General features: G+C 45.8%; 1 protein-coding gene and 1 pseudogene across 3 annotated transcripts; both read right to left on the minus strand.

The window, feature by feature from the left end:
- Nucleotides 1–20: 20 nt before the first annotated feature.
- On the minus strand, nt 21–8,828 carry LOC116324053 (protein FAM13C-like). 3 transcript variants are annotated; one of them, XR_005614030.1, is made up of 12 exons: nt 6,665–8,828; nt 5,484–5,796; nt 4,658–4,799; nt 4,438–4,519; nt 4,158–4,218; nt 3,865–3,985; nt 3,068–3,151; nt 2,876–2,971; nt 2,396–2,607; nt 1,733–1,834; nt 296–1,591; nt 21–184 (listed from the first exon to the last, which is right to left on the minus strand). XR_005614030.1 is itself a non-coding variant. In XM_039616082.1 (12 exons), the coding sequence occupies exons 2-12, from the start codon at nt 6,876–6,878 to the stop codon at nt 1,474–1,476; spliced, it is 1,545 nt and encodes a 514-aa protein (XP_039472016.1). In that variant the 5' UTR covers nt 6,879–8,207; nt 8,300–8,828; the 3' UTR covers nt 21–1,473. The 3 variants fall into 3 exon arrangements, 2 of the variants coding, with proteins under 2 accessions (XP_039472016.1, XP_031600450.2); XM_039616082.1 differs by having other exon boundaries at nt 21–1,591; nt 6,665–8,207; nt 8,300–8,828; XM_031744590.2 differs by having other exon boundaries at nt 21–1,591.
- Nucleotides 8,829–12,809: 3,981 nt separating this feature from the next.
- LOC116324062 overlaps nt 12,810–21,888 on the minus strand; it is a 59,845-nt pseudogene continuing 50,766 nt past the window's right edge.

The following is a 21,888-nucleotide window of genomic DNA, read 5'->3' on the forward strand; positions in this document are numbered from 1 at the left end:
CACAAACATTTGGAGTCGCGTTGGTAGCAAAAATATTTATTCAGTATTTGTCTGTATAGATGTTTTTCATCCAGGATTGCACAACACGGGACAGAGTTCATGATCACAGCAGAGTCTGTGTGTGTCAAACGTGGGCGTGCACTCAGCGTTCAGAGCGGGAGGTTCAACCTCAGCTGGCTTCAAGCTTCAAACGACAACATTAACACGATTCACCAGAGACGTCGGGGAAACACGGAACATCTCACGTTTCAGGAGAAGTGTTTGGAAAAGGCTGGATTCTGCTCCGTCTACTGACCTTGAATCCCGGGAACGCCGCCGACATGCTGAGAGTGTAACGTGCAAAACATCAGGAAGCTTTTCACTCGGTTGTTCTGACAGTTTCCTCGAACGCACACGGTGGGTTTTCTTCTGACATTAAAGAGCACAGCAGTTTTCAGCTACTTGCCCTGCAGGCTCTCTTTTCTACAGGAGCTTCGCCTGCACCGCGACAGACTCCACCCGTCGCTACAACAGCAACCTGAAACAAATTAAATGTCCTTTTTCAGCATAAAGTGCTCTGACATAAATACATCTGCACCGGCACGAGTCTGACGCCTGAACGCCCCGCTTCAGATAAAGCGACGCATATGCTTCATTTCCTCAGTCTCCACGGCAACACACACCAGATCTCAGCGAAACTGAAAGAACAAAATAAATCAATGAAATGAGAAGATTCAGAGTGGCCGCGCCCCACCTGTGGTTAACTCTGTGAACTTAACCCGAACACGTTTTGGTAGCTTCAGTGCTCAAACTCATCAGAACAAACAGAAACACCTGAATGATTAAAGAAGTCGGTGTTCAGCAGCGACTCCGGGTCTCCTGGTGGGGTCTACCTGTGAAGCCTCCACCTCTGGACGAACATCCAGTTTGTAGCTCTAACGTGTGATCAGGCGCGGCGACACGCTGAAAGATTTACCGACGAGATCTTAACCTCGTTTTCCGTCGTTTCCATTATTTGATTTCAACAGGAAGTGCTGAATTCACTGAGCTCAGCACTAATATCAATAAAATCATTTATATATTAAATATTTCAGGTGGAATTTCTGCAAAACACCATGAAGAAGAAGAACGCGGTCGCTTTAAACAAACAGCTGTTTTGTTTCGTGACGCCGGATAAACTCCGCCCTCCTGGTTTGTGTCCAATGAGCACGTTTCAGGAGGTTTCTGCCGTCTTTCAGCGTCAAGCTGCTGTTTTTTGATCTTATTGCTTTTCTGAGTTTGTTTCACATCGTTAACAAACACAAACTTTGACATTTTTAGCTTCATTTGAACTTTTGACACGTCCTCCACTATCGTCACAGTAAAGTGCTTTGACTTGGACTCGAGCACATTCAGTTTATATGAAAAAGCTCAACGTGTGAGGAAACCGAAGTTTCACGAGTTTCCCTCCAGACTGGGAGAAGTGATGCTGGCTCTGTTTAACTCAGGTTTTCCTCACATGGCGACTTCCTGTTTGCTGAGGAGGACTTCCAGCAGGCGCAGTTTGGCTTTCAGCTGTTTGTACTCCTGGTACTCCTCCTTCATTGGAGTTCGGTCCTCTTTTTGGCAGATTCTGTCCAACATGCACAAATGACAGGAAACACAGGAGCGAGTTAACGAGGTTACTGCCCGCACGCGTCGCTCCTATAATCACTGAATAAAACCAGCTGCTGCTGCGTTAAAAGCTCCTGTTGTTAATAAAGTTTGTGCTCACCTCCCGGTCTGTCGATAAAACTCGTCCTCGAACTCCTTCAGGACTTTCCGCCTCGCCTTCTTCTCGGCCCGGGTCTCCCGCAGACAGTCCAGCAGCTGAGACCTGGACCCAGGAACAGAAACTGAAAACTAGCCCCCGAGCGATTTACTGCACACGAAAGATGGACGCGGCTCCGTCGAGGTGTTTTATAGCCAATCACACTCCTCTGCTTCAGATCAGCTGAGCAGAGGCGTCGCCCCCTGCTGGTCATTAGACAGAGAGCAGGTTTAAGGCTTTTCAGAAGGAGCTGCATCCATCTTTGATTTACAGACTGTAGTAGTGTCCTGCTGCAGGCTGACTGTGAGGACTCGACCCTGAGCTCAGTCTGACAGGCGCAGTTACACCTGCAGCATGTCGACATAAACATCGTCTCACACCAAGCTGCAGGACCTCCACAGATCAGCTGCAGGTGAGGATTCAGACGTGTTTATTGTGCGTTTGATTGTCACGTTTCATGAGCTGCTGAGTAGAAACTTCCTGTTAGCAGCCGTGGAACAGTTAAAGATCAGACGTGTTGGGACGCAATGAGACGTCCGTTTCTTTCAGCTTTCACCCGACGTGTCCGTGACACCGGCTCGGGTCACACACGGTTCAAAGCCTCGCTGCGCGTGACTTTTCACCCACCTGGAGGCTTCGTGCAGGTTCGCTGTGGTGAGAGCAGCTTGCTGGCGGACGGCTTTCACCTCGTCTAACGGCGACACGAAGGCCGAGTCGCTGTCCCAGTCGCTGTCCTCCTCGCCGGCTGCTGGTCGGGCCGATCTGCGAGGCGGCGGGACAGGAAGCTCATCGACGGCCATCGAACTCACGCAGTCTTCATCAGAACCATCCTCTTCCTCCTGAGACAGAAAGAGGCGCGTCCTTGTATTTTCACATCAAGCTTTAGTTTTTATGTAAAATCATCTCGACTACATAAACAACTCAAAGCTGCTATTTTCACGTCTCGTTGAGACAACAGTGAGTTTGTCCTGAAGGTGGCGCTACAGCAGGAGGACGATAAACTGTACGTTTCCGTTTTTCTCTCATGAAACTTTGTTTAGTTCACATGTATGAAAACGCTGCTGCTGATGTTCCTGCTAAAACACGACAGGTGTGTGCGTGTCTTACGATGGTGCTGATGGTCGGGCTGGCACACAGCAAGTGTTTGATCATCTGGTATCGGTCGTACAGAGGCTTCACCAGGTTCTTCTCCTGCTTCGTTCCCTGGGAGACAACAAAGTGTCAATAAGCTCCTCTCGTGGAGTTGGAGAATAAAAACATGGCGTTAGAAACGAGGGGCGTGTGTGGCGGAGGACTCACCGGCCGGCCGTGCAGACTCTCGAAGTACAGCAGACATTTCTGCAGAGTGATTTTCTCCAACACCATCTGAGCCTGAGTCATCTCCTGCACACACATCCACACACAGTCCAGAGATGGCACGCTACCACTTTTCTATGTCCGATATCATAAAATCGGATATCTGCTGATACCGATGTGAATCTGATATAGTTATAATCAATAACACTGTTTTTAATGTCTTGCTGCAGTTTCATACTCAAGTTTTTAAAAAAAACCTAAACACTAAAGCTGTTCTGTTATACTTTTATGCAAAAAAAACATACACTGCACCCAAAATATTTCACAGTTGAGCCATACTGATGTTTGTATTTAAACTTTAAGTATTTAAAGTAAAATTGGAAAAGTCATTTAAAATGGAATTTAATGCAGATTTCAAAAACTCTTTGGTTCTGAAAAAGAGAAATGCATTATCAGCACAATAATGTTTATACTCAAAAACTTCAAAAATGGAACCTTTTATATCCTTTTGCACACTGCTGCGACGTGCTAAGGTCACTACCTGGGTTACGCCATGTCATGTTTTGTGAGGTACTTTTGCGATATTTAAAGGATCAGGTTACATTTTTATTTCTCCCCGATATCCGATCCAGTAATTTAGGTCAGGATGCGACCGATACTGATACTGTATATGGGATCGGTCCATCTCTAACACAGTCAAGTCTGTGCCCGTGATAACGAACATTCAAACTGAAACAAAATGAAAACTGATTCCTTTGATGAATCGAAGTGTTCGGTCACGCTCAGAGCCGAGCACAGACCTTCATGTTGTCAGGGAGACCCAGCGCCTGCCTCTTCTCTCTCAGCCGCCTGAACAGAGACTCCACCGTTTCCTCCAGAGCCGGTTTGTGCTCCGACGCCCCCTGCTGCCCTGCGCCGTACCTGCAGGATACAGGCAGCCATCACTGAAGCACCAAAGCCTGCAGTTCCTCTAGCATCCAGCAGAGGCAGCATGTTAAAACCTTCCAGCTCTGTTGCAGTAACTCTGTGCACAAACTAATCGAACAGTTACTGCTGAAACTGAGTCAGCACAGGGTTAGTGAAGTCGGGTTACCTGCAGACGTCTGCGTTTTCCTGCTCCTTCGACTCGAACACCGACTGCCTGAGTCTCAGCTCTGCAGAGGAAACACAATCACACGTTACCATGAACCAGTTCAGCAGTCAGTGAACTGAAACCAGAAACACGGGTCTTTACTGTCAGTTTGGTAGAAGTCTGATCGCAGCTCAGCTGATGAGCACGTTTACTGTGACTTAATATGCTGCTGTCAAACACGTGTGGCTGCAGCATGCGCCCACAACAGACACTGAACCTGAGCTGAGCCTGCGACCGTCACCTTTGAGCTGCTTGCGAGCCTTGGCCAGTTCGCCCATCACTCGGATCATCTCCGGGTTCGAGTACTTGTCGTTGTGTGAAGGCTGAAACAGAAGACGACATCGGACAGTTTGAAACTCAACGACAAAAACCAAACGATGCAGTAAGGCGCATCAAACGATGACGTTTATGACTCTTTAACGCTGTGCGGTGAGTCTGACAGCGCCCCCTCCTGGATTTACCTTGTAGTTCATCTCCTGCTCGAACTGGTCCTCAAACCTGCGGACCTTCTTCTTCAGGGTCTGGATGTGTCTGGTGAGGAAGGGCACGGACGAGGGACGCTCGCCCTCCGAGTCCTGCGTCCTGTCGCCCCAACCCCGACACCTGAACACAAACACAGAGCGCAGGAGCTCAGATTCAGCAGGCGGGCGTCATCAGGTACGAGCACGCCACCACCGCGCAGTGTCCAACATGGCCGCTGACAGGAAGCTCTAGATATATTTATCAAAGGGATTTAACATTTTTAAGATTAGCAGGACACACACGGGTTTGAGCCTGAACGCGGGAACCGTCACGTTATTCAACACCAGCGTGTCACAGACACAGACAGGAAGTAGCTGTCAGTGAAACAACAAAGACGGGAAGCAGAGTGACAAAACATTTCAGCCTCCAGCTTCAGGCAGTGGGTCACAAACCGAAGACGATGATGATGAAGGACAGGTTATATAAGCTGCACTAATGCAGGTCAAACACAAACCACTACACTGCACTCTCCCCACCAATCACATGATATCGAGGACAAAAAGGCTTCAAGCAGCCTGAAACTGGAAACCAGAGCAAAGAGTCCAGTTTGACCCAGACCCAGGAGCATGGGGGTCCAGATCCAAGGACCACCAGGGTCCAGGTCCAGGCTGTGCAGCACGCGTGGAAGCGACATAAACGGACACAGACATCATTTAAAGGAAAACAAAGCAGAAAGTCGAGATGAACATCAGAGCAAACAGGACCCAGAACCAAGGAGAACCAGGTCCACACGGGCAGCGAGCGCCCCCCCAGAGCAGCACTCACAGGATGTACTGCTGGCTGCACGGTGGCGACGGGGCGGAGTCTGGGTCCGAGTTGAACCTCTGACACGGGCTGGAGCAGCGGGGGGAGGGCAAGGGGCTGGCGCCTCCCGCCAGCAGCTGGAGGAGAGCTCCACCTCCATCTGAGCCGTGTCCTCCTTCACCTCCGGGGCTGCTCCTCTGAGGAGAGTAGGGGGAGTGTTGAGGGCTCGCCGGCGGCACTACGTCGGGGGTCAGGGGCTGCTGGCCGGGGTGGATAGCGGTTAGCGGCGGGTGTCGCGGTGACTGTGGCGGTCTGGCCAGGAACGTCAGCAGCTCTGCAGACACACAAAACACAAACAGGTGAGCGCGCTTCCTCTCGGCAGTGCTAACCGTCAGTTTACAGTAATTATTCATCTCTAAATTGCTTTATATACCACATGTATATAAATATATATCACTGCATAGTAACACTGAGCACCTGTTTTACCTTCAGCCGTGTTTCAGTGAAGCTGAACTTATTCTGTAACTTCAAACAGCTGATACCGTCCTGCTGACACAATGCTACCCGTTTATACGTTTACAGCTGTTTTAGGCAAACGACAGGAAGTGAACAGGTTAGTTTTCGTGTTTAGAGAATCAGGACAGGAAGTTCAGAACATCAAAACTCTGTCACTTCGATTCATCCAAAAACCAAAGAAGCTGAACAGAAGGAACACGCTCCTGCTCAGAAACTGAACCGCGGGTGTCACACTGACAGCGTGCTCCATCACTGCGTTTCTCCTCTATGCTGTCAACAGAAGGTCATCATCACTCCAACAAGAGTCCGAATACCAAAGCTCGGTGGGAACCCTGCAGCTGCCGAAACATCAAAATGACTAAAATAACTGCAAACACTCTCATCACTGCTATGACCTTACAGGACCTCTGGACCCAACTGAGAACCACATACAGCAGAGGTGTCAAACATAAAGCCCAGGGCCCAGAACCAGCCCAGTAAAGACTCTAAACTGGCCCACTGGATGGCTTTGGAAAATGTGAGGGAATGATGGATGTTTGTATTCCTGTAAGTTTTACAAGCTCCATTTTTCACTATTGACTGTAGAAATTAAGTTTTTGTAAATTCACAGAAGTTTGTTTGTAATAGCAGCAGCGCACGCACACACACACACACACACACACACACACACAGACAGGTGTGTGTACCTGGCGGGCTGTTCTCGTCTGCAGGGACGCCGTGACAGAGCGCCAGCGTCTTCACCTCCTTCCCTCCAAGCTCGGCCCGACCACGGGGGCTCTTCTGCTCCTTGTTGCCTAGAGGAGGGGGGATCTCCTCGGGGGATGAACCCAGCGATGTCCCCCCCTCCACCTCCAGAGCCTGGAGCTTCTGCAGGGAACTCTGCAGGCAGAAGCAGAACATGCCAGACACACTGGTCCAGAGATTAACCAGGTTCCAGGCGCAGTGTGTGTGTGTGTGTGTGTGTGTGTGTGTGAGTGAGTGAGAGAGAGAGGTGAATGTAGGGCAGTGAGGCACTGTTACAATAAAAGACTCCAGATATTAGCCAGATCTCTGAAACATCACATGTGGAAGCACAGAGCAGGGGTTAGTGTTCAGGAAATAGTCCGATCCCACAGTTTCAAAGCATAAGTCAATGAGCCTCCCTTCCAGGAATTAGACCAGCACCATCCAGAAAAACACGTCTCCCTCCAGCTCTTCCAGATATTAGTCATGTACAGACAAGTGCAAATACACACACTCTCCAGGAGTTAGCCAGTGTAAAGCAATCCAACAGCATGCAGAAATATTCACTCAGTCGATTCCCTCCCACTCCAGGAATTAGCCAGCTCCGGGTGGACAGCGCTCAGCAGTGAGAGACCTGCAGGACGGGTTTGAATCTTCATCCTCTGCCTCTGCACGTTCACTGATGATGATGATGTTGGTATCCTCCCTCCCTCACGCCGTCTGCAGCTCTCCCTCTTCCTCCCTGGTTGGATTACTCATCCTCAGGCTCGTGAGGATAGGAGGGAGCAAGGATGCAGGAGGAGGAGGAGGGGGAGAGGGATGTCTGCCCTCTCTCTCCCCCCTGAAGAGGAGACGGGTGGGTGAGAGACATCCGAAGACAGGAGGAAGCCGCTCTCTCTCTGGTCATGAGGCTTCTCCCGCATCGGTGGGGGAGGGGCTTGCTGCTGACATCACCGTGTATGAGTACGTGTTTAATTCTCATTCATAAAAACAGGAGAGGAGGAAGAGGAGGAGCAGTTACGTGCTTCTCCTCACACATCCAGAGCTTAAACTCTGAACACGCAGTGACACGTCCCCACAGCGTTTCTATGGAAACACTGCATGTAGTATGAGTTTGACGTTTCAGGCGCTCACAGCGCGACGGTTTACAGACTGTACATAAAAGACGGAGGCACGTCAGCCTCTTCCTGTATCATCCTGTATCCATGGAGACACCTGCCAGTCACAGAGGCCACGCCCCCAATAATACAAACTTTAAATGGGTGAGGCTGGTCGTACAGGTGCGATGTTTGTGTATCAGGGTGTAAGCGCTGACTCGCTGCTGCCTCTGCTGCCTGTCGGAAGAACTGCAGGCGTGGCGCTTCAGTGTGACCTAAGCCTTCTTATCCAGGTAACATCAGAGCACGTGAAGGTGCTTCACTTCTTTCTGGGTTACATCGCCATGGTAACCCAACCTGGGCCCAGCACCAGGAAGCAGGTTAAACGTGTCCCGGTTATCTCTGTCATCTGGATTCACGGATAAGAAGTCACATGAAAGGGGCGGAGCAGGAAACATCTAACCCATCAGAATGATCACATTATGACGGTCGTCCACCCACCTCCACCCAGATCTTCCTCAGAGTGAAGCTCTTTAAATTCACCATGCGTGACGTAGCGAAGCTGAGACCTGCAGGGGACCAATCAGAGCCCAGCAGCAGCCCTGCAAACACGCACGTGCGTTTTGAGGATGGCCACAACAAACAAAACACTACCTCCAGCCTGACTCCTCCACAATAAAAGCACCTCTTATGCAGACACAAATCTGCATTTTGCACAGAAAATAGTGTTTGTAATTTTAATGTGAGCCGAACTTCTCAGTTAAAGCTCCAACTTTAGTTGAAAACAGCTGCTCGTGTTTTTGATGTTTGCAGAGAAAACGTTGTCAGATTTTATGAAACTCAGCGCTGGTTAAATCCTCTCCTCAGCCCAGCACAGACCCAACTTTAAACACAGCTCGGTCTGCTCTGGCAGCGCTTTGGAGGACTCACCAGACTCCGTTTAAAAAAGATACGATTTGATCTAAACCTGATATGGACAGCCATCTTTCGCAGCCATCATGGAGACGTAACGTAACTCAGCTCTGTAGTTCGGCCGATAAATAAACCTGTCATTGAAACACCTTCAATTAAAAAAAAAACTTACTTGAGTTGGATTTTTGTCTGTGCACTGACATGTTTGATGCAGTTTTGTTAAATGTTAGCTGAACTTCACTGCGGTGTGTTTGCAGTAAAAATGTGCTCAGACTTTATTAAAGTAAAACTTACTATTTTCATGTTAATCGTTTAAACCCGGGATCATTTTCTCCGGTTTATAGACTCTGTGCACCTTAGCATGTGCTACTTGCGGTGGGGAAACTCCTGTATAGCGCTTCGTTTCCGGTGTGATATTCGCTCCTTGTTTACGGTCGGGTTTTCCAAAACAAGTCAACCAAATGGATGAATCAAGTGACGATTTACATTTCTCAAGATGTCTTGGGCAATTACCGAATATATCTGTAGATGATGCTCATCGAGCTGTCGATATTTTTCACCCGCGCCTCAGAGAAAAACAGAGAAAGGATTCAAATTCTATATTTCTCAGTATTTGTAAACAGCGGTCCCTCGTTTATCGCGGGTGTTATGTTCTAAAAATAACCAGCGACAGGTGAAATCCGTGAAGTAGCCAACTTTATTTTTTACAATGATTATAGATGTTTTAAGGCTGTAAAACGCGTCACTACACACTTTATACACTTTTCTCAGACAGGCATGAACATTTTCACACTTTTCTCTCTTGTTTAAACACTCAAAGTTCAAACCTTTGTAGAAAAATAAGTCCAGTATTATAGAATGAACCCAAAGATCAAACCCTGTTTTCAGGTCCAGAACATGGAATAGAGCAGCTGCCAGAGAATTCAACATCAATGAATCATTAATGAATCAGAAGTCCAACTCTTTGTGCGATGGTTATCTTCAGAGTCACACTGCTTTTGCGATCGATGTAGCGATTCTGTACTGTACAGGAGAGAGGGCACGGAGGAGATCGACAGCGGTCTGCAGCCGATCAGGACGCGGAACACAATGCGCTGTAAAAAAAAAAAAAAAGCATACAAAATTGCACTAAAAAAAATCCGCGAAACAGCGCAGCCGCGAAAGGTGAACCGCGTTATAGCGAGGGACTGCTGTAATTTTGAAGATAAGTCACAACATACCCTTCGCAAATACTAATGTATAGAAATCCTTACCAGCATTGATTCTTTATTTTTGTGGCTTTTTTTCATGGTTTGTTGACATGCTGTGTAGGGGTGTACTTGGCTAGCTGATATCGACATAACGGGGGAAACCTTTGACTATTGTTCAGCTGTAGTTTGAATGCTGAGCCTGTTTAAATCATAAGAACTGTCACTATACAGAGATGTGCTTCTGAATGTGGACGATGTGTCTTCTGATTTTGTAGTGCAGTCCTGCTTGTGTTGAGTGATGTAAACAACCGATCGATCTACACGCTTCAAACGTCAAAACTGATCATTTGATTTTTTATGACACAGCAATGGTGAGTGTTCCCACCTTCTGCTCTTTGTAACTTAACGCGATCTTTCCGTTTTCGTGTTTCGGACATTATTTTGGAGTCCACCTTCGCAGTAGCGATTGACCGCAAAATAAAGCTACCGGAAATGTACAACCTTACATCCGGTCTCAAAACAGGAACTTAGCATTTTCTCGTGCACAGGGTCTATTGACAGCCTGGTCCGAGTTTTGTAGCGGTTGGGGGAGAGCGCTCACCGGAGTCCGTCTAAACAAATGTGATTTTATCGAAACTCTTCAAAAGCATCCCATAAATTTACTTCTGCAAAATTTTGATAATTTCTTTCTAATAATTTTCACTGTTTCGTTAAATTCGGTAGACAAAGACAGTTCGATTAAAGACCGAGCAGGTTGTTTGCTCAGTCCTCTTCTGGCGGATTAATTCAGTGAGTTTCTGTCAACACTATGTGCGTCATGTCAGCCCAACTTCTCAGAATCGCCTCTGAATGTAGAAAAACGATGTAAGTCACGCGGGTGATAATTTATAGTTTACATCAAAGTAAAACAAGCTTAAAACCCGAGTGTGAACATATCCACGAACCCACCTGAGCTGCTCTGAGAGATCAACCTGGACCTAAAACACCTGAGTCTGGAACCAGGGCCTCGGTCAGGCGGGGAGGGGGAATCACCGTGAGACAATCCGGGTCCACCTGCAGCTCTGCTCCGTGTGTGAACAGCTCGCAGAGCAGAACACCTGTTGTGCGTGTCACCTGCCCCCCTACATATGACAGAAGTAGCCCCACAGGTGACGTGTTTCAGCCTGTGACACAAGCGGGAACGAAACAGAGGAGACTAACATGGTCACTGGCGCGAGGAAGACACGCACGGTCGTGAAGCGTTCCCAATTATTTATTTATCGGTAATTTTAAAATGTCATTCATAAAATGTATTACTCGTTATTTTTCTCATGTTCTGGTGAAACAGCGCCCCCACACAGGCATTCTGTTCCCTTCAGGCGGAGAGTGGTACTGCGGCGCTCTCCGTCGACACCGTGTAGACGGGAGAAGCGGGAAAACGCGGGGATAAAATGGCAGCTGTATTTAAAGAGGAGCTCTCATATGGATGATGTGTTGGCCGAATTACAGAAGAGAACCTAACACTTCCAGAAAAGCTCGCGAAACTCATTTATTTCTCACATCTGCTCGGAAACCCGCGCCTGCTTTTCACTCCGCCGGCTTTTGAGCGGAGTTCTGCTGATACGGCCATCATCAGCTCACAAGGAGAAACGGCGGGAAGAACACACATGTCCGGTAGTGTCCTTCAAATTAAAAGTCGGGAACTCTCGACTGAGAGGTCGGCGGTTCGAGTCCAGTCCGTGCTGCACCAGCCGGTCATTCAAACCCTGTAATGAAGGAAAGCTGTGATTTTCTACCGACATAAAGTCGCTGATCAGCGAGGTTGTTGGATCATGTCACGTGTTTAATATTTCATACTGATTAGAAATCTGACAGCTGGAAGAAAACAAATCCACAACCTCAGGCGACAACATCCGGAGGTTGTTTCAAAATAAAAGTTGCAAAACCAGCTCTTCGAGTCCGTCCTTCCAGCCCTGCATTTCCTGACTTGTGATTTTAGGATGATATTTAATGATTAATGATGAATTTATTTTGGCTGAGATCAATAATTCAGCTCTGTTTCACTAAAATCCATCTAGTTATTGTTCAAAGCAATTCAGTTTATACACATTATAAATGTTACCTACATTTTTAAATGTGTATTTTAACTAATGAACCTTGCTGTTCATACATTTTATTTTGGCTTCCTCGTGCTTTGTAAATGTGATCTCAACCTGAATGTAATTCTCACTTTAAATAAAGATTTAATTTAACCCTGGATTCACATGTATTATTCTTAACTGTTCATACTGAGAACTTGGCTCATTTAATCCCACGATAACTGCCATGATGCCACGTCTTGCTTGGAAATCTCATCTTAAGGGTGTCATGAAGCGCTACACATGAAGGCTCATTTACCCCGGTGTGGAGGATTCACAAACACACAAGCACCACTGCGCCTTCTTTAGGTGTTTAAATGCACTATGTGTTAATAGACCTCTCTGCATCGAATCATATCTGTTATTAATCTCTGTCTCTCTTCCACAGCATGTCTTTCATCCTGTTTCACCCCAATGCAGATGGCGCGCCCTCCTGAGCCTGGTTCTGCCGGAGGTTTCTTCCTGTTGGAGTTTTTCCTTCCCACTCGCCAAAGTGCTTGCTCATAGGGGTCATATGATTGTTGAGTTTTCTCTGTATTTATTATTGTGCTATCTACTGTACAATATAAAGCGCCTTGAGGCGACTTTTTTGTTGTGATTTGGCGCTATATAAATAAAATTGAATTGAATTGAATTGAACCAGTACCTGTGCACCCTCCTCACACTCCCATATTTCATGTTAATAATATATTTTATTGTGTTGTGGGCTGGAACAACATCAGAATTTTGAATGTCATTTTCTTCTGCTGCTGCATTTTATAAATAAAAAGAAGAAACCTTTTTTTTACAGCTTTTATTTTTTGAAACAGATCGAGCAGCTTTGGCAAAAAGTTTTTCTTTTAACAGTCATCACCATAAAGCTTTTTCCACTGAGAGACGGAAAGAGTCAGAAGGCTTCTTCAGCTACTGCAACAGCCACTGTAGCAAAGATAACAATAATAATAATAATAATAATAATAACAAACCGCTGAAAACATCCTCAAAACACAATATCTCCAGTATATACAAATAAACCAATGACACTTGAGCTTCATCACACAAACACAAAGCATCAGCACTTCGATATAAACATGAATATTTCTCTTTCTGGTCCAATTACATGTCGTATTTATTTTGTGTATTTTATTGTCGTCTGACTCTGATCGTCCCCATCAGGAGTATTTTAGCTCTGTCCAGCAGATGGAGCCAGTCAGTCAGAGGAAACAGATATTTCTCCGTTTTGAGTAAAGTATGACCTGTGATTGAAAATTCTAGTTTTAGGATTTTAGACTATGAAGTCCTCCACTTCAAACTACTGAGATATAATAGGAAATTACTGATAATTAGCGAGGCTCGTAGGTGGTGTGGTTCTCCACATCCCAGAAACCATCAGTGAGGACTCCATCCCTCACTGGACTCCCACCTCCATGTTTTTCCACTGGAATATTTGCTGGAAAAGCCCAGCACAGGCTACTTTGTGGAAGTCTGTCTGTATGCTGCCCTCTGGTGGTGAAAACTGAACATACTGTTGTTGTCATGCAGAGCTCACAGACGTCACATCACTGATCATTCTACAGTAAAACCACAGCGAAATCCGACTGCTGAAGATAAAGACTTCATAACAAACGGAGACTGTTAGCTGCTTTTACAAAAGGCCACAAAAATACATCATCAGTACAAATTTAAATAACTACAAATTTGATCTTTTCATCTCATGTTTGGAAGCAAACAAACTGCAGACTCATCAACTCAACAATACTAGAGGTCCACTTTGTGACGGAGTTACTGTCAGCATGCAGACGTAACGGATGCTATTTTTCCTCCACCTGTCCACAGCCAAGTCTTAGACGCGTCACCCTAACGTGTTCTGAACAAAAAGGTTTTGATGCATTGCAGAAAACTGGAAACACTCCTGAAACCTGCACAGTTTTAAACGTCTTCAGACCAACAGCTCAGAAGAAATCAAAGCATGCTGTCTAATTCATGTCCACAAAACATGGAGGAAGTCTTGGAAAATTGTTCAAAACATCAGTTCTCATGCAGCAATTCAAAGACTCACAATATAAAGAATGACAGAAAGGAAAGCTTAAAGAAGAAATGTTTGCATCACTGCCCCGTTATCCTTTGGGGGTGAAGATCGCTACTACGCCCAGCATTGTTTTCTTTCTATCCGTCTTTGGATCTGAAGTTCCAGAAAATGAAACAGGAAGTGAAGGCATCGTGGTGACCTCAGGTTTGTGTGTTCGGTCTCAGTTTGTCTTTATTTCACTCTGTCCAGTTCATCGTGCCACAGAGGAACATAACCGTCCTCCAGCCCTCTGTGAGGGTCTCCAGAAACTTCCAAATCTACCACCTAATCAAACAGCAAGCAGTAGGAGAGTGTTCTCCCTCTGAGGGGGTCAAAGTTTAACTGTCAGTTATCAAGGCCACTTGAGAGAAGCACAAGTTTTCCACTTGTTGCACAAAGCAGGACTATGATGCCTTCAGTGTCTTCAGGAAGTATGGGAAGGATGATTTGACGTTGTTCTCGGATTCTGCAAAAAGTGATGCTGTCACAGGGGAAGTATGCAGGAGGGCTCACAGGGTAGCCTTGTGTTGAAGTTACTAAAAGTAATTATCATAAAGAACTCCTTAGGTCTGTGGAACCACGGAGGATCTGGGGCCTTGGAGAAGTTCCCCACTTTGGTAGGTTGGTAATCTAGCCTTGTTCATTGCTCCCAGAAACACTTTGGGAGGATTTTGTTGAACTGTCAAGATGTCAGGTATCTTTGATGAAAGCATAAGATAAGATAAGATAACCTTTATTAGTCCCACACATGGGAAATTTGTTGTTTACATCAGATTTATGGTAAACATCACTTCCTGTGAAACGTGTCAGTTGAATGAGGATCCAAAAAGGCCTGTGGTGTGTCACTAACTCAAGGCATTTTTTTTTTTGTCTCTAAGGAACATCCAGTTATTTCTTCTGTATTGTGTGGATGAAGTTACTGCACAGTCTTGACTGCTCTATACAGGCTGAAGGAGCAGCCGGTTAACGTAAAGAGGAATTGTCTATGTGTTAATCAAACATTTTAAGAACTCATTTCCTGATTTCAGAGGGCTGAAAAAAGTTGTTTTGCAGCAATATATGGGACAGAAAATCTTGTAGCAGTAAACGGCACATAAAGATAGAGCTACGCAGGTCATTGACTTTCGATGGAGGGACATGCCCAAAGTTCGTCTGTAGCCAAACAAGGAATCAGGCTTCTTTGGGTTCATGAGATATTCAGAGGCATCACTGAAAGGACTTTTTCTATGCTGTAGATCCTTTTTTGTAGCTGTACCGTTTATCTCCCAGGGTCCCGACAGGTTTCTAAAAGCTGACATCATTTCTGCTGTAAAAGTTAAAAACATGCTTTTATCTATTTGCTGAAAATCACCATCAAAGCAAAAGATGTTTGTAGGACTGACTTCTTGCCCTCAGTGCCGCGAGAAATCATCCTGCATTGTCTTAATATGAAAAAAGAACAAACGTGTGATGTTAAGAGGCAGTTTGTTTGATGCCTGAACTGCTTCAGCTCCCAGCTCTCAGCTGTAATGGTGGGTCCCAAGTTCCTCCTGTTAGTAGAGACCAGCTTGACCAGGTCGACCAAGGAAGGGCCTGGAGTCCATTTCCCTTTATGAACTTCCTTGCACTAGGTACTCAAATCCTCAGCGTTTGACTCCTAGAAGTTTCCAGCCATGCTTAGAATAACACAGTCACTTCAGGTAGGATATTTCACCAAGATGCCCACGCAGCCTTTGTTCAGCCCGGTGAGAAGTCATCGTCTTCTTCACAAAGTGTCAAGCTCTGGGTGTTGGTGTAAACTGATGGCTGCCACTTTAGAAGTCATAGTCCCACCCAGAGTTGTCATCTGGCGGTGGTTCATCTGTGTCTTCGGGGAAACTGTCAAAGTTGCCCGTATCAATCGGAGAGGAGACCTGGACAGAAGGTCAAACAATAAAACCCCTTTAAAACCTGCAGACGGAGCAAAGCAAATTTTGTTAAATCAAATCAACTTTAACAGTTTACACAGAAGTCACAACTTTACAGGGCTAGAGAGAGAAATCGAGCGAGCGAGCTCAAGATGACAATGGGGAGGACCTGTTTGAAGCTAAAGGAACTCTTCATAACAGATTTAACGTTGTGCCAGTTTGAATATGTATAAGTAAAACCAGAAAAGCTGAGAGATACAGTCTCTGGAGCGTGTCCTGGTTCCATCCTGGTTCTTCCCGGCTGGACATGCACCAAGTATAAATTTCCCTTTGAATACATACCTTCATTCTCTTTAGTACTTTTTGTGGGAGACGAAGAAACAGGAAATGAGAAGAATAAAATACGAGTAATATGTGCACAAAATGTCAAGACCAAAACTAAAACTGACCTCATGGCTGAGGGTCCACGTAAATATGGAGATCTGTCACTTTCACAGTGATGAGATAAACTCACAGGTCCGTTTATTAACTTTCATGGGTGTAATTCAATAATTTCACATATAAACTTGTTCTAGCAGGGATGGTAATCCCTGTTTTAGTTTGATTCTTTGACTTTATTTATTAGAGAATATACCAAAATCATGTCCAACTAAACATAAGACTTGAACTGCCAGCGTGTCTTTGCTAAAGTGTTTTTATCTCAGTGAGGATAAAAATGGTTGATTTTTAGCACTACATGTTGAGCCAGCACAGCACAAACAACATCAAATCAGATTTTTAGCGTGGGACAGAAGTGGATGATCAGGATTCGTACCGACCTGTCATTAAGTGCCACTGTGTCCGAGTGAAAACCATTAACTAAATAAAATATAGCTGAAGCAGACAATCAAAATAATTTGTTGTTTTAAACTTTAAAAATCAGCAGGGAATCTTCAAGCTTTGACGATTCAAGAAGAAAAAAGTGAATTTTTATTTCTACTCACATCGGGTGTGATGGGCGGAGTCAGCGTTCCTTTTCTCAGACCCTCCCACCTTCGAACCACCTGAGCACACACACACACACACACACACACACACACACACACACACACACACACACACACACACACACACACACACTTGTCTCATATTCAGACTGGCAGGTGAGGGCTGATCCAAGTCAAAGGTCATCTTAATATCTTAATGAGAATGTTTTGTGGACAGCTCACTCACTTGTGTTTCTGGATGTCTTTGACTCCATTTTTGAGGTTTCCAAGTCTCTCTGAAGGATTATCCCTGCCAGCACAGCTATGGTTAGATACTTTTCCTGGAGATGATAACTGTGAACTGTGGCTCAGAGAGCGCCCCCTACCTGCAGAGCTTCTTAATGAGATTGGCAGCGTTCTTGGTGATTTTCTTTGGAAACTCGATCATGTCGATGCCTCTCAGGATGACATTGTAGGTTTTCATTGGATCTGGACCTGAAAATGGAGGGCTGGAGACACAAGCAGATACTGAACCACACGCACAAAAACAAAGAAATAAAACGTCCAGCACTGAGTTGGATCTTCACCTGCCGGTCAGCAGCTCATACATCAGAATCCCCAGAGACCAGTAGTCAGCAGAGACGTCATGACCCTTGTTGAGGATGATCTCTGGAGCGACGTACTCCGGTGTCCCGCAGAACGTCCACGTCTTCTTACAAAAACCGATTTTCTTAGCAAAGCCAAAGTCCACCTGGAGAAACAGACCCGTATCTGTCGTATTCACTCAATGAACTCTTTAAGGCCGAAGAGCTCCACGTTTACAGTATGTGAATGTGATGACAAATTTACAGTATAAAAACCCGGCATGACCTCACCAAGCATCCACCTTTCTGACGCTATTCGTTGACTTACGTCTGATTGTTTGTCAAAAATGGCCCTAAGGGAGGTGTTAGTGCGTACCAGCTTGGCGTATCCTCGGCTGTCCAGAATGAGGTTTTCGGGTTTCAGGTCTCTGTAAATGATGCCTTTGGCGTGCAGGTAGGCGAACGCTTCGACCACGCAGCCCGTGTAGAACCTGGTGGTGGAATCTTCAAAGGAGCCCCTGAAACAGAGTTTAAAGAGCTGTGACGTCTCTCAGCACGTTCTGAGCCTCTGCTCAGGAACACAATAACTGCTCTGTGACGACTTACTGACAAGTTTTAAACGCTGCAATGTGCACAAGTTTCTCAGTTTTCTGAGAAAGTTTCATGACTAGAACTATTACTATTACTATTACTGCATTATATTAACCTATGTAAAGTTGTACATGATGAGAGTTTTGTGTGAGGCGTACCGGTCTCTCAGTATGGTCCACAGCTCTCCGCCCAGACACGCCTCCATCAGCATGTACAGATATTTACTGTCTTTAAAGGTGCGGTACAACCTGAGCACAAAGAACAACAGCAGCTCATCTTTCTGACGGTTACATGTGGCGTTGTGTTTATGTCAGTGAGATTAATGAAACCACAAAGAACCCTTTTAGAAAAGCCCACAAACATGAATGTGTTTGACGGCATGTTTTTCCTGGCCAGACTCCAGCCTGTGTTACTTTTTACGAAGCTTCATCTAGAAGCCAGAAACAAAAAGAAGAAATCTGATTCAAGGATTTTATTTTGTAAATCCAGACTTTACTTTTTGTGTCATTGCAAATTTTCCATAAAGTTTATATATCAAAGAGCATGAATATAAATGTTACACCTAAATGTTAAACTTTGGTCACATGACTTTGATCGGCAGGTTGATGAGGTATTTTTTTGCCTGATACAAAATGTCATAAAACAATTAATTGTTTTTGAATATTTTCCTTAAAAATTCATCTTTGAATCAAAGTATATATTGCAAAGCATCTTTCATTGTTTCCATCAAACACAAAGCCTCCAGTGACGGTTGTTGTGCCGACCTGACGATGAAGTCCGAGTGCGCCTCGGTCATGATGTGCTTCTCAGAGCGAATGTGCTCCTGCTGCCTCGTGTCCACAATGTGACGCTTCTTCAGGATCTTCATGGCGAACGTCTTTGCCTCGTCGCTCTTCAGCTGCACCTGAACAAACACAACGGGTCCTTCCTTTAAATCCACAGACAGCCTGATCTGGTAAAAACATCTAAAAACAGTGCGTAAAGAGCTGGCGACACTGCTTTGCACACAGCTAGATACATCAGTCAAACCCAGGAAGCTTTATTTTCTAGAGGAGGTCCAACACTTCCAGAGATGGTGACGTACCCTCTGGGCTAAAGTTTGAACAACTGTGATTCAGTCACTGCGTATCGCGCCAGTTTCATAATTTCTCCGAGCTAAAAAAGCACGCTTCTCTTGTTTTTGTTTTATTTTGAAATGTTAGGGTTTCATGTTTTAGATCATCACAAAATTCAGTATCAGACAAAGACAACCAGAGCAAATACAACAAACAGTGTTTAAAAGATCTTTACAGTTATTCAGGGAAAAAGCTTCCGATCACATGGATGTTCGTACTGGTAATAACTGGTTGTGCCATCCTCAGCAGCAAGACCTGCAATCAAGCCTTTGTGATGTGTGAGTCTTTCTCATCACTGAGGGGGAACTTTGGCCCCCTCTTGTTGAATCCACACATTTTGGAGGGGTTTCACGCCAAAACATCTCGGCCTGATTTAAGTCCGGACTTTGACTCGGCCACTCCAAAACCTTCATTTTGGTTTCAGATCATTGTCCTGCGGCAGAACCAAGTGCTCTTGAACATCACAAAAAAAACTGATGGGCGGACATCCTCCTTCAGGGTTTTCTGGTCGGTTACAGCGAGCCGTCCTGGAGCAGAGCAGCCAGACCATCACACGACCGCCACAGTGTCTGCCTGCTGCTGTGACGGGACTCAGACCTTCCAGAACGTTCAGCTTCTGTCTCGTCAGTCTGCAGAATATTTCCCAGAAGTCTCGGGACCCATCCAGATGTTTGGTGGCAGATGTGAGTTGAGCCTGTGTGATGCTTTTGGTCAGCGGTGGGTTGTTTTTGTCTTACTGTTGAATCATGACCTCTGACCTTAACTGAGCCCAGTGACGCCTGCAGGCCTCGATCTAAGTGATTTCTTGATTCAGCTTTCCAAAAAAGGTCACAGTTAGAGGGCACAGAGGGCAGATTTAACGAGGAGGGCAGGTCAGGTAGATGTGGATAAGCTTTATTTAAATCGTCATTTAAATCCTGTAGTCTGTGCTGAGGCGGGTTATCTAGTCTAGTATTAAAACTTGTTCGATGGACAGAGTCAGTGTTACCAATATGCAAATACAAAGAAAAGCAGAGGTCAGACACTTTCTCTGCAGCTCTGTGTCTGCTGGTAAATCAGCTCTTCATTACATGTCAGTAAAGAGTGGAGCAGCTGTGCGGTGTCTCTGTGGGGAATCTGTGCCGTAAGCCGACCGCCATGCTCTCGCTGTAAACACCTCACTGTGTGCTGTTCATAGACGATGACACAATCCTCTATTCCTGGACCGATTCCTCAAATTACAGTCCTGACTTCTTACTCCGACATGTCTGAGAGGTCACCCCCTCCTCAGTAACCGACACCATCGGTGCTGACGGAGGAACAGCAGCAGCTGGAAGCTTTTTCACTCAGACAAACACGGGAAAACTTCCACTTCTGATAAAGGACTGTTTAGCTGAGCTGCTTCCAGGGTCAGTCAGTCGTTCGTAACTTTAACAGCGTTCAGCCGCTCTGCACTGCTGATGGTCATTTCCCCCTCGTTGCCACTAGCTGCTGTATTTCATTAGGGGCTGATGGTCTGCTCGGTCGGTGCTGCGGTCACTCATTGTGAGACTGTTGGAAACTCGGACATGTTGTCCAGCCTGTAAACTAAAGTCTTCTAACAACCTCAGGAACAACTGATCTGATTAGTTCTGAAGGACCGAACAGAGTCAGAGTCACAGTGAAGACAACAGTAAACTGAACATTAGTATCAGATATGATTTTGAAGTACTTCCTCTCTAATGCATCTGTGCAGTGCTTGGCTGGTTTCAGGCCGTCTGGAGAATGCAGACTGTGGGATGGAGGTCAGTAGGACACCGTGGATCCATGTTCCTGATCAGGTCCACAAGAATAAAGTGAAATTGAACACAACTTTTCTGTTCTCATTTACGTGAACTCGCACTCAGCCTAGAAACCATGCAGGTTGTGATAAAATCTGAAGCTGTTTGGTGGGTACGCTGATGGCTCTGAGGCGTCACATGATTCGTAGTCTTTGCGGTGAGACAGTCAGGAGGTCGGAGGTCTGCTTTTTCCTTGGAGCAGAGTTACACTCCAAAAATATCCCCAGGGGAACGGTGGGAGACCCTGAGTGGGGATTCCTTCCTGCTTTTGGGCAAACCCTCCGCAGGGCTTCCCCTTCGACCTTTAGTACCCTCAGGCCCCGCCTCCTGCGGCAGAGAAACACGACTCCCTGAGCTGCATTGCACCACCCGCTGCCTCCTGCCCTCCGCCCCCCCCTTACATTTTTCCATCATCTCAAACCTTCTCACTATGACCTGTTTTAATCAGATGAAGCTGTGGATGAATTTATAATGTGAGGCATCCTGAGACCAGAGTCACATGTTTGATACCTGACAGATTTATTACGACTGCAGGACGATGACGACACTGGACAGAAACTCTGAGGTTTCTGTGAACCTGCAGAGCCTGAATCACATGAGGACTGGTGTCCAGTTACCAGTACTGATATTTTACTGGTAAGATACTGTGAATAGCAGAGCTCACACACACACACACACACACACACACACACACACACACACGACTCAAGTTTAAACTGATAATCACTCTAAAGCTGGTCTTGAATAATCATTAAACTCCTATAACTCACCTGTTTGCATTATTAGGGGCATGGCCTCTTTAACTGACAGGTGGATGGTGACACAGGTGGCTGTAGCTGCTAGCTTCACCTGAGCGGTACCTCTGGACCGTGTTTGTGCTGTTG

Source organism: Oreochromis aureus, linkage group 8, assembly GCF_013358895.1.
Source record: "Oreochromis aureus strain Israel breed Guangdong linkage group 8, ZZ_aureus, whole genome shotgun sequence".
Classification (NCBI taxonomy): Eukaryota; Metazoa; Chordata; class Actinopteri; order Cichliformes; family Cichlidae; genus Oreochromis; species Oreochromis aureus.

Coding starts and splice junctions, on each gene's coding strand:
- LOC116324053 (XM_039616082.1), bottom strand. CDS start 6,878: ATGTTCTGCTTCTGCCTGCAGAGTTCCCTGCAGAAGCTCCAGGCTCTG. Junction 4,800..5,483: donor TGCAGCCAGCAGTACATCCT/GTGAGTGCTGCT, acceptor GTTTGTGTTCAG/GTGTCGGGGTTGGGGCGACA. Junction 3,152..3,864: donor GTCTCCCTGACAACATGAAG/GTCTGTGCTCGG, acceptor ATGTGTGTGCAG/GAGATGACTCAGGCTCAGAT.